This window comes from Eleginops maclovinus, chromosome 1, assembly GCF_036324505.1.
Source record: "Eleginops maclovinus isolate JMC-PN-2008 ecotype Puerto Natales chromosome 1, JC_Emac_rtc_rv5, whole genome shotgun sequence".
NCBI classification, from domain to species: domain Eukaryota; kingdom Metazoa; phylum Chordata; class Actinopteri; order Perciformes; family Eleginopidae; genus Eleginops; species Eleginops maclovinus.
Window position 1 is genome coordinate 20,374,954 of NC_086349.1, and position 12,459 is coordinate 20,387,412.

At 40.3% G+C, this 12,459-nt stretch overlaps 1 protein-coding gene across 1 annotated transcript; it reads left to right on the forward strand.

Moving 5' to 3' along the window:
- Window positions 1–4,225: 4,225 nt before the first annotated feature.
- On the forward strand, window positions 4,226–12,112 carry ddx23 (DEAD (Asp-Glu-Ala-Asp) box polypeptide 23). The gene is made up of 17 exons (XM_063883844.1): window positions 4,226–4,326; window positions 5,313–5,443; window positions 5,632–5,763; window positions 5,873–5,963; window positions 6,051–6,116; window positions 6,209–6,347; window positions 6,433–6,566; window positions 6,784–6,896; window positions 7,002–7,145; window positions 7,283–7,508; window positions 7,835–7,980; window positions 8,082–8,259; window positions 8,416–8,658; window positions 8,942–9,093; window positions 9,193–9,301; window positions 10,278–10,452; window positions 10,864–12,112. Exons 2-17 carry the CDS (start codon window positions 5,313–5,315, stop codon window positions 11,085–11,087), a joined length of 2,403 nt encoding a protein of 800 aa, XP_063739914.1. The 5' UTR covers window positions 4,226–4,326; the 3' UTR covers window positions 11,088–12,112.
- The last annotated feature ends 347 nt before the right edge of the window (window positions 12,113–12,459 follow it).

A 12,459-nucleotide genomic window follows, 5' to 3' on the forward strand; every position in this document is an offset into this window, starting at 1 on the left:
TCACCGGTGTATTACCCCCTATTTGTTTGAGGAGCTGTTTTGTCCCTAGATACCCTGAGGAATACTGTCATTTTTTTGCTTCCTGGCTACAAATGGGCGACTGTTTTGAGGTGTTTTTCCTTTGTCAAGCATGCTATTGCCCTCCTGCTTCCAATCTGTGTTCAAAGTAAACCAGCTGCTGAAACTTAGAAGAGTGGTATTCATCTTCTCATCTTACTCTTGGTGAAATAATTAAGCACATTTCTCAAAATGTATAACTAACCCTTTAGATGACCTCAGGAAATACAAGCTGTCTTAGTATATTCTATTCTATGTTTTCCTCCCTAAATAATTTCTTACATGTGTCTGAATTTCACAGCAATCCAGAACAGCCATAAAAATACCCAAAATCCCAGCTGGATTTATCTGATTGTCCCGGACTTACTGTAGTTCCTTTCAATCAATCTGTCCCTTTTGGTCTGATTGCTCATATCAAAGCTGCTGTGATGGGGCGAGTTCAGGCAGCAGTCTGTGAGCTGTGGGCGACTCACTGAGGCTCACAGACATCAGCAGACAGCAGAGGCTACAGCCTTTCTGTAGCCCTGAGCCCTGAGGATCGACTTACATTAATATTAACCATGTTAAGCTGTATTAACATTTGCATAGTGTGCATAATGTCCTGAAAATCAAATCAAAAATTAAACAAGTATAGGGTTTAATGTGGTTCTTTAAAATTAAATCTATTTATCACTGCTGTACACACACTCAACCAGGTTTTTACAAATCCAGTCTTATTATCTGTTCATGTGTGTGTGTCTGTGAGTACTGTATTTGCAGCTAAGGGCATCCATGCATGACCATGTACATGTGTATTGGTGTATGAATGTGTGTCAGTGTGTGTTGTGTATACTAAGCAGTTTATCTCGTCTGCTCTGCATATCTTACATACAAGTGCAGGGGCTGAGCCAGGTTCAACACACACTGCAGGAATTATAAGACCCCTTCTGTCCATGCTGAAGGTAAATAGACTCCCTTGGTACATCTAACTCTCCTCCCTTCCCCCTTTCCACCATATTATGACACACCCCAGACACACTTATTTACCCATACAGGTTCACCTTCACCAGATCAACCCCCCCCCCCCACCCCTTCATGCCCACGTGCCCCGTGTGGCACACCCTGAGGGCATGTCAGAAGTCAGCGCTCTGCAAGTGGTTTAATTAGGCAACCCCGCCTGGCATTGGGGGAAATTGGGGGGAAGGGAAGAAAAAGCATGGGCACATGAGGTGCTTGGGATGGGGGTCGACTGTAGGAGTTGGAGGGGAAGAGGGCTATAGTTGGAGATGTGATGTGCACATCTGGATAACAGCTAAACACAGTCATATCTGGGCCATCCAATCATGAGACCCCTGAGGAAGTGCGTTTCTAGGGCTTCAAAACTGTTAAATATTTGCTGTTCAGCACAGACGTTTCCTTGTTTTATCTTAAAATCGAAAGTCTTTTGGTGCAATATTTGCCCTTAAACAATAGGATGTGTCCGTCCTCCATTATTGATCCATAAAGACTTACTTAAACTGTTATCAAGTCAGCTGGTAGTGACCAGAATTAGGTAATCATCATCAATACACAATGCAGCGCAGCTTCCTTAACCAAGAATCGTTAACTGACTGTGACACAAACAAAACATGTAGTCATACAATGTAAGCACATGTTGACGGTTAAACTGCATTAAAACGTTTGCATGTTAAATGAGTTTTGTTAAACAGTTGTTTTTACATTCACTTAAATCACACTTTGTAATCTGCTGTCTTTTTGTCTTGTTTCATTGTCTATGTTCCCATGTTAAACTGTATTTTTGTAGAGCTTGCTTAGCTACATCTGTTGTATAAAAGGCTCAGTACATACAATTATTACTTGGATACTTTAACCATTAAATGTCTTCTCAAGAACATCAAACATGCATAATTAATATGAAGATGAATAACAAAGTAGTTGAATAGACTAAGCCTGCATGAGTTGGACAAAATGATGAGTTATGCTAATAAGTATATTTTTCAGAGTCAATAATTCTCCCTCTATGCATAACTATGGCTAGGGGCAACAGCAGACATATTGTATAAGACAAGCTCCTCATGGCAAACGTGGAGTAGTCATGGCAACGGTGAAGCACATGTTTTTGAAGACAGCATGAAGACTTGTGACTTATGTCTGCCAAATGTCATGGGCGTTAAATAATACATTGATATTTTGCAGTGCAATTTCACTTACACAATCAGTGAACAAGTGTCATGCTTTCATCCTATCATCTACATCTGATTCTTCTTCTTACAATGTTTAAAAACATCTCAAGTGAATCCATAGCTGCCATTCTGGCCCTGAACACATGTTGTCCGCAGAGCGCCGCCATCTACCCATGAAGTGACTTTAGGTTTTTGTGCATTTCAATGGTCTGCAAAGTAATCCCAAAGTTCTCACCCGAGGGAGTTTCTCCTTTTCCTGACTGAATAATGAAATAGCAATAAAAGCACATGTGTAAAAAATATTAATCATGGCTGCATGACATTTAAGTATTCAAGTTTTAAGGGCCATGGTATTCTGCATGCTTTGCTTGTTCACTGACAAGGCTTACTTGGATAACTTATTACAAAATAACTATTGTTAAAGTGATCATTAGTTACACCTCTGCTGAAGAATTTCCCTAAAATATATTCTCTGCATTGAGGAACCTAATAGCTCACACGTTAGTATTTATTGTGTGAGGCACAGGGAATCCATTATTCATTTCATGTGCAGCTTTCATCCTCACTCTTTTATCCAAACTTGGTAATCAGGGAAAACAGGAAAGAACCACGGCTCAGCATACAAACTACAAATCTGACTTTTACAGTCTAACCAGTGTATTGTTTTCTTCCCCTTGTATCTTCTCCCTTTGTGTTTTATTTTTATCTTTCATACCATTAACTTTGATCTATTCTCCTGAAACTGTTTCACCTTCTGAAGGGCTTCATAAATCTCTCTTGATCTCCCTGTGGATGAAAACGGCTGGTCCAGAATATAAATCAGCATTGGGCCAATCCGGACCGCAGTCAAGCATAGCAGCATCTTAAATATGTCTTTTATCTACATATATACACACACAAGGATGGTTTATGTTAAAGGAAAAACATAGTATGATTTCTGCACTCACAACACTTCTTGAATGTAAATATGCTGCAGAGGATAGTGATTTTAAACAATACTAAGGAGCATTTCAGGGAATAATTTAGTAATCCTTTACCTCAGTAAAACAACTAAATGCAAAAATACTCTACTACAAGTAAAAAATCATGCATAGAAACCCTTACTTCAGTTAAAGTGTTAAAGTGTTATCAGAATATCTATTTAAAACGATCAAGTAGACCGTTTGCTGTAAAATGATACCTGACATTGTTATAACATTAAGTGCTTCTGGATTATCATTACTGCTGCATTAATCTGTATGTTGCATTTACCTGCTCTAAATGTTTAATGCTGTGCTAATTTTAAAGTATTTATAGAATGTTGGGTAGTTTAATCAAAAGCAGTTCATCATGTTCTATAGAATTGTTAAGATGGATTTTTTAGTTTTGGAAGTCATTCATATTTAGCTGAAGAAGAATCCATAAAAGAATACGTTATCCTTTATTTCATTGCAAACATTTAAAATCAACACATTTGGTAATATATTGTTCCCACTCTACAGGAAGGGAATTAAACATCTAATCTTAGAAGTAAATACATCCGAAAGAAAATGTGTAGTGCATCCATTTCCTCTAACAGGTAGTGAATTTCATGTATAGTATGAAGGGGCTTTGAAAATGTAGGCTACTCAATTTATTTATTTGAATGCATATTTCCTCTGGCTTTGTAGATGTCTTTTGTCCCCTTACTTTCTGGTTTGAGTTTATAACATTCTGATATGTTGATATCCCTTGAACGTATTCTGTATTTTTAAAACTACATTAACGGTTGTTCTGTTTAAGTTATAGAGCGTACACCTAGTAATATAGTATGAAACTCTCTAATAAAAAAGGAGTATTGTGTTAGTACTTGTAACACGGTTGCCACCTTGTGCCTGAAAAAGGTCTTAAAGTGTTTTATAGTCAGGCACTACATGTGTTGCTTTGCCAAACAATCGGGGACCTGAGAAAATCACATCCACTTTGCTGGGAAATGTAGTTCAAACAGTCGAGCGGCTTCATCCTGTATGGAGCGCTCAGAACTACGACTCCCACAATCCCTTGCTGGCTTTCGCTCGTGTCCAAGCGCGATATGGCGTCTTCTTGAAGCGTACATACATCGCAAGTGTATTGTTGACAAGTGATTAAGGTACGTTTTAAATGTTGTAAACCACCAATTACACTGTGATGTTGTGTACAATATAAACATTTGACTCGAGTGATGTTCAAGCGTTGCATTTGTGTCAGTTTACTGAAGAAAATTAGCATCTTTGCTAAGTTGTTAGCTAGCGTCAGGAGCTAGCCTCTTCACACTATCTACATTTATTTGAAACAAACATGTAACACTGAGTTTCATTGTTTACGTCCTTCATGACACGTTACATTTTGTTACTGTTGCTATTCAAGTTTGATGTGGAACTATAACAGGCCTGAAACTTTTACCGTCCGACTTAAAGTGCATGTTACCTTCAGGTACTTGCTGCAGAAACGTATAATTGAATGCTAAATAATAAAAGCGATCATCCCTGTGTTCCCTGGGTCTTCATTTACGGTTCGAATAGTCTCGTTTAGAAGAAGGAAATGCTTTGTTTTAATAGTCATGTTGTAGTATAGCATTATCGATGCTTTCTGTTCTTTGACACTGTCTTGTCAATGTTAAGATTAATCCCTGATGATAACTTGCTCCGAAGCATCAATTAATCATGATCTACACAAACAGGCAAGTTTGATATAAACAACTTGTTAATAAATAAAGCGATAATATATTTACTGATTGATGTTGGTATGAAATTAAAACGAAACCACATGTTTGGCAAATGCTTTTATAGTAACTGCCCACCTGATCATTTGGAGGCTATAAGTGGTTACCCTAACCCTAACCCAAGATAACTGACACAGAAAACACTGAACATTTGAGGGAAACAATGTCCAGGAAAAATAAGATTGACTTAACCTGTAAAGAAAAACTGTAAAAGCAAAAAAAAGAAGAAGCTAAGTGCCTTAACAGCATGACTGTAGGCTGCTGATTCCTGTATGTCCTGAAACGTAATGGAGCACTTTTCCTTATCAAAAACCTAACCAAGGGAATGTTAAATAACTGCACATTTTTCCGTAACATGCTCTTTGTGTGTGCAGATGGCAGCCGACTCCGACAAGAAGGAGGCTGAAACCTCAGTGTCCAAAGACAGGGAGAGGAAACGCAGCCATTCACGAGAACGTAAACGCAACCGTTCTCGTGATAGGAATCGCTCTAAATCTGCAGAGAGGTAACGCAAATGCAGCAGATATGTCTTTAACACTTGACTAAATGAGTAATGTTTTAAAAAAGAATATCTACATAATGCATAGCATTTGTCCTAGTTTTGTTTAATTTAGTTTTTGCATATCTAAGCCCTTGTTACCTGATGAGGAAATTATACTAAACATTGTATTTGGTTTTGAATTATAATGACAGAGAACGACGAATGAAAGACAAAGAAAGAGACAAGGAGCGTGACAAAGATAAGAACAGAGATAAGGACAGAGAAAGAGGTCGCAAGGACAGAGACGTCCATCGACGTGATAAAGATCGCGGCAGGAGGTCCAGGTATGTGAATGCTGAAATACACTTTATTCGACTCGACATTGAGACACTTTCATTGAGTCACAGCAGAACCATTTGATTACATCTGTTTTAAATTCCTGCTCCTTCGTAGAAGTCTGTCACCCAAGTCAAAGGATGCCAAATTAAAGAGAGACAAGGAAATAAAAACAGAAGAGGAAGATGAAAAAAAGAAGAAGGAAAAGGTACAAAGGGATTTCATGAACATTGTTTCTTTGGTTGTTATTCTGAAGTTGTTATTTGAAATGTTTGACCCATCTCCCTCTCTTCAGGTCCAACCTTTATCTTTGGAAGAGCTCCTCGCCAAGAAGAAGGCCGAAGAGGAAGCAGAGGCAAAGGTGGGAAGTCTCTCGGGGTTCACATTTGTCTTCTTTTGAAATCCTAAGAACATTTTTTCCTCACCTCTTATTTGTTTTTTTGCCCTTTTCAGCCCAAGTTCCTCTCAAAGGCAGAGCGTGAAGCCGAGGCTCTGAAACGAAGGGAGCAACAGACCGAGGAAAGGAGGAAGTTGATGGAAGATGAGAGGAAGAAGAGAAGGATGTTCCAGGACATGGGGAGAAAAATGATGGGTGTGTATCAGCCTCTGGTTCATTCAGTTTTCTGCATTATGTCTATGTCAGCATATTGATAGTAACTGGTAGTGTGGGTTAACAGAGGATCCCCAGGAAAGAGAGAGGCGAGAGCGAAGAGAACGAATGGAGCGAGAAAACAACGGGAATGAAGACGACGATGGACGACAAAAGCTCAGAGAGGAGAAAGACAAAACCAAAGAACTCCACGCCATCAAGGTCGGTCTAGAAACGGCATAGAGCTGATAACATGACTTACCTTTTTAGAGAAATGATCTTCACATCTGCAAGCATTTTAAAACCGTTATTTGTAGTTAACTTCTGTATTCCATCATCACAAACTTTAACAAAACCTGCTGTGGATTCCTAAACAGGATCAGACTAGATGACAATTCCACATGTGTGACTTACTGAATTAAATATCTGATATTTACAGGAGCGTTACCTGGGAGGGCTCAAGAAACGCCGGAGAACTCGTCACCTGAACGACAGGAAGTTTGTGTTTGAGTGGGACGCTTCCGAAGATACCTCAGTCGACTACAACCCGATGTGAGGAAACATGAACACAGTAATCGTGTCTCTCTTATTGAATTCTTTTGTCTTGTTTTGAATGTGTGCCGGTCTGAACGACATGATGTTCCCACTGTCTCCCAGTTATAAAGAGAAGCACAGCGTGCAGCTGTACGGACGAGGCTTCATTGCCGGCATCGACCTGAAGCAGCAGAAAAGAGATCAGTCACATTTCTATGGTGACCTGATGGAGAAGAGACGCACACTGGAAGAGAAGGAGCAGGAAGAGTGAGTAAAAACATCCACATGATCGACTCTGTGGCTTTGAGGAGCGTACTGATGTTTGCCTTCAAGAGCAACTTGAAAGTTTTAAATGTAGTGAAGTGTCATTAGTGTCTCATATCTTTACTCTCTCCTCCTCTCAGGGTGAGGCTGAAGAAGATGCGTAAGAAGGAGGCGAAACAGCGCTGGGATGACAGACACTGGTCTCAGAAGAAGCTGGAGGAGATGACGGACAGAGACTGGCGTATCTTCAGAGAGGACTACAGCATCACCACCAAGGGAGGAAAGATCCCCAACCCCATCAGGAACTGGAAGGAGTACTCGATGCCTGCACACATCATCGAGGTCATCGACAAGTGCGGCTACAAGGTTGGTGCAATGAGACTCCATGTTCAAGTTTTATATAAGGGTTCCCCTTATTTGTTGCATATGTCAAAGGACAGAGGGTGTTGTTGGCTGTACAGATTGTAAATCCCTTGTGGCATATTTTTTACTTGTGGGCTTTCAAAAAAATGGATTGATAAGAGCATTATTAGTCTGAGAAGCAAATAAGATTGCTAATTTAGGTTTACACGAGCACCAAATGAAGTAAATTAATATATTTATTTGACCTTTTTTGTATTTTCACTGATATATCCACTGTTCTTCACTAGTTTAAGTTGATCTAAAAATGACTTTCCTCTCTTAAAATCCAGGATCCGACACCTATCCAGAGGCAGGCCATTCCTATTGGCTTACAGAACCGTGACATCATCGGTGTGGCTGAGACTGGTAGCGGTAAAACGGCCGCTTTCCTGATTCCTCTGCTCGTATGGATCACCACCCTGCCAAAGATCGACAGGTAACGAAGCAGATTCTCCAATAATCTCATGTAAACGCACTAATTCATACCTGCATTTATTGTTTACTCATCCGCCTTCAACACTTCTCTACTTGGTGCAGGATTGAAGACTCGGATCAGGGTCCTTATGCCGTGATCCTGGCTCCGACCCGTGAGTTGGCGCAGCAGATCGAAGAGGAGACCATAAAGTTCGGTAAACCTCTCGGCATCAGAACAGTGGCTGTGATTGGAGGAATCTCCAGAGAGGACCAGGGCTTCCGTCTCAGGATGGGCTGCGAGGTAAAACATCAGGAAACGTACACTTGTGATTCTTTAGGGTAGAAAAGCCACTGGTACACTAACCTGAAAAGTGTCTAAAGATAACATCTGCTAGGTAACGGTGCTTCTTCCACAACACACACTCATTCCTCCGCCGTGTGTTCCCTTCTCTGACAGATTGTGATCGCCACCCCCGGTCGTTTGATCGACGTGCTGGAGAACCGGTACCTGGTGCTCGGCCGCTGCACGTACGTCGTCCTGGATGAGGCCGATCGTATGATTGACATGGGCTTCGAGCCCGACGTCCAGAAGATCCTGGAGTACATCCCGGTGACCAATCAGAAACCAGACACCGACGAAGCAGAAGACCCGGAGAAAATGATGGCCAACTTTGAATCTGGAAAACATAAATACAGACAGGTAGGTTCAGCCCTCACACATCATTTATAATCTGAAGTATTAGATAAGGCACATATATTCAGCACATTTCAATGGCTAGGCAATTCAAAAAACATTGACAGCATTCAGACTTCGTGAAAGATAAACACATTATCGAAAAGGCGCGTGCGTTTTTGTTTTTTGTGATCCAGATTATAGAAGCAAAGTCCCTTTTTTGTAGATGTCCTAATGAACCTGGAAATGAGTTTTGTAAGTGCTGGGTGCCCTCTTTGTGTATTTAAGTTGTATTCTTGTGCTCTTTCAGACGGTCATGTTCACAGCCACTATGCCTCCGGCTGTGGAGAGACTGGCCCGCAGCTACCTGAGGCGTCCCGCTGTGGTTTACATCGGCTCCGCGGGCAAACCTCACGAGAGAGTGGAGCAGAAGGTGCTGCTCATGTCCGAGGGCGAGAAGAGGTGAGTGGACACAAACATGTAACTTTAAACATCATGCATACTGTTCATTTCTCTGCGTTAAAGTGTCTGACTGAGGGGTTTTTGTTTTCCGTGGTGCAGGAAGAAGCTGCTGGAGGTATTGTCGCACGGCTTCGAACCTCCCATCATCATTTTCGTCAACCAGAAGAAGGGTTGTGACGTGCTGGCCAAGTCTCTGGAGAAGATGGGGGTAAGTCACTGTGGACTGGACTTATTCATGTTTTACTATAACATTCTGAAAAACGCCGTTATTTATCTTTGTTATTAGAATTGTATTGCCTTTTTCTAAATCCAAATTCCCATATTAGTTGAGAAATTAAATCCTCCCTTTAAATAAATATTAGAGCTGTAAAAAGAAAGAGAATTCAATGAAGTATTCAAACATCAAACTTTCTTAGATATATTTGTTCATTAGGATTTGATATTTATTTTATTTACCATGACATTTAGTACAAACATGCATGTTGTCTTTACTGCTAATAAGCAAATGATGCTAAACATGTAGTAAAGATGTAAGCCAGGGGTGTCCAAACTGCGGCCCGGGGGCCAAACGCGGCCCGCAGGCCATTTTGAATCGCCCTCAGCAAATTCTAAAAGTATAATGGAATATGGCCCACAAATTAAACTTTTGCTTGTCTTATATTGTGCTTCTCAAATATATATGTTAACATATATGAATGAGCCCAATTTCAAATAAATTCAGTCATTTAGAATTTCAAACATTTTCTAACAAATCTTAGTTGATAAAAAAAAAGCCCAATAATTATTTCTATAACAAGCTTCAAATTGAACCTTCATATTTACTCTTATCAGCAATCTGATGCTTCTGTTTTAAGGAATGAGCTGCCAACAAAATAAATGAAACCCAAAAGACAGACGGGATGTAGGCTGTTTTCTCCTTAAACCATTTGAAAGTATTGCGTATTTATTTGATTTTTTTTGCTAACTTGTAACTTAACCTATGAGGCAATATTCACCTCTATAAGGGGCCCAGCTCTCCGTGTATTTTTCTGTATGTGGCCCTCGGTGAAATAAGTTTGGACACCCCTGATGTAAGTCAATACGAACTGCACCCACAGGACAACTTAGATACCGGTCAGTAAACCGGATTGTCTCTTAAAAATATTAAATGAAACCTAACCTCGGTTTCCTTCTTCTTCACGCAGTACAATGCTTGCACGCTGCACGGCGGCAAAGGCCAGGAACAGCGAGAGTTTGCTCTCTCCAACCTCAAAGCCGGAGCCAAAGACATCCTGGTGGCTACAGACGTGGCTGGTCGAGGTATCGACATCCATGACGTCTCCATGGTGCTCAACTACGACATGGCCAAGAACATTGAAGGTAAGAAGCTAACCCTCACTGTTTATTTCTTATCCTGTGTATAGTTTTGTATCAAAATGTTCTTTAAAATGCTACTAGAGGATTTATTGTCTGGGTTGGTCTAATATTTATGAGGTTATGCATTTTTCCTCAAATAAGTTTGTTATAATTGTTTCTAACTTCAGGAAATATGACTCTGATTAATTTTGAATGCTTCATATTCAACATGTTTCTATATATTTAATATTATACAGTTAGTTTGATGTTCAGTTCCAGATGTATTCATTTATTGAGGTTTCTTTCACTTTGACTTACATGTTCAGCTCAACAGTTTTCCAGTCTGTAATAAAGTCCACGTGTAAATAACATGGGATGCACATGAAGAATAAGAAGTGTTCACTAAACCCTCTTCACTTCTCCCCCCCCCTGCAGATTACATCCATCGTATCGGTCGTACTGGTCGTGCGGGTAAGAGCGGTACGGCGCTGACTTTCCTCACCAAAGAGGACTGTGCCGTGTTCTACGACCTGAAGCAGGCCTTCCTGGAGAGCCCGGTCTCCACCTGCCCGCCGGAGCTGACCAACCACCCCGACGCTCAGCACAAACCTGGAACCATCCTGACCAAGAAGAGGCGCGAGGAGACCATCTTCGCCTGATTCATCACGCCTGTTATAGTTGGACTTAATCAGCTGAACATTCACACACATCAGGGTCTCAATCTGTTTCATCGTGTTGCTTCTGCAAATCATTTCTCTGTTTGGCATTCAGGATGGAGGATTGGTCTCCAGTTCATTTACGCCCATTTATTCTTCCTTCACCTCTCATGTTTTCGGTCTGTTTTTGTCTTTCCTACCGCACTGCTTTTAGTGTGTGTAAACTTGGACTCCTGGTTAGATGTTTTCTGATTTGCTTCTACTAGCAAGAAGTGATGTAATGATTTGCACTGTATAAATGCTTCTCCTTGCTTATCAAACATGATAAGTACCATCCAGGATGTGAGGCTAAGTGCTGTTGAACCTTTGATTCTTTTAAGAGACCATTGCCAGAAGTGACAGCCATTTTCTTTTACTTCAGGAGCCTCCTCTGACTAAACTGTAATTCATCATTTTTAATATAAACATTTGTATGAAGTGAATACAGTACATTTGAGTGACGTCTGTTCTTAATTATATGAGAAAAACATCTTTTGACAAGTTTAAATCTTGCGCAAACTTCAAGCGCTCGAAGTAAGAGGCTCAGGAGTGATGTTGAGTTTTGATAATAAAAACCTATTGGTTACATGGCTCGTTCACGACTCCATTCAAAAAATTAAAAAGGACTTTTTCTGTGGATAAAACGTAATGAATAGTACCTACGACTTATTCTGTTCAAACTTTAACAAAGCTTAGAACCAGGATTTCAGGGGCTTTAAATCAGTAGTAGATAGACAGTGCTGGAAGTCAGGAACGCCGAAGTCATTGTGATTAATCCTAAAGGGAACATGCGTATGTGTTCACAGAATTTTGTGGTTATCTGTCCAATGTTGTTAACTGAGAACCTCACATGTCCACCTCAGAGTCAGTTTATGGAATATGACTTTCTGTGCAGAGGTTCATGGCACTGCTGTGAAGTGGATTTACACCTGAGTGTATTATAGTGAAACAAAAAAAGGACCCAAACCATTAAAAGTACATAAAATCCGTCATGTTTTTATTTTGTTTTAAGTCATATTTTTACTTAGCATTGTAAATCTATTTTCAAATAGAAAGCATTCTATACAGCATCAGGCAGGAAATGTCTCACTTTTTACACATTTGCTGTCTCTTTTGATAAATAGAGGGAAGAGGCGTGTTGGGTCACGCTAGCACGCTGTGGTAGTCTGGTGGATACACGGTTATATTTAGTGCAGTTATTGCATCACAAAGCAACCATCCCAAAAAAAAGTAGTGCAATTTTTTTCTTTAAATCTACTCACACAGAAAGAGGAAGTCCAGATGGTCTAAGGCGTTTAAAGTTGTTCAATGTTAGGCTTAGTATTGCATACAGAAT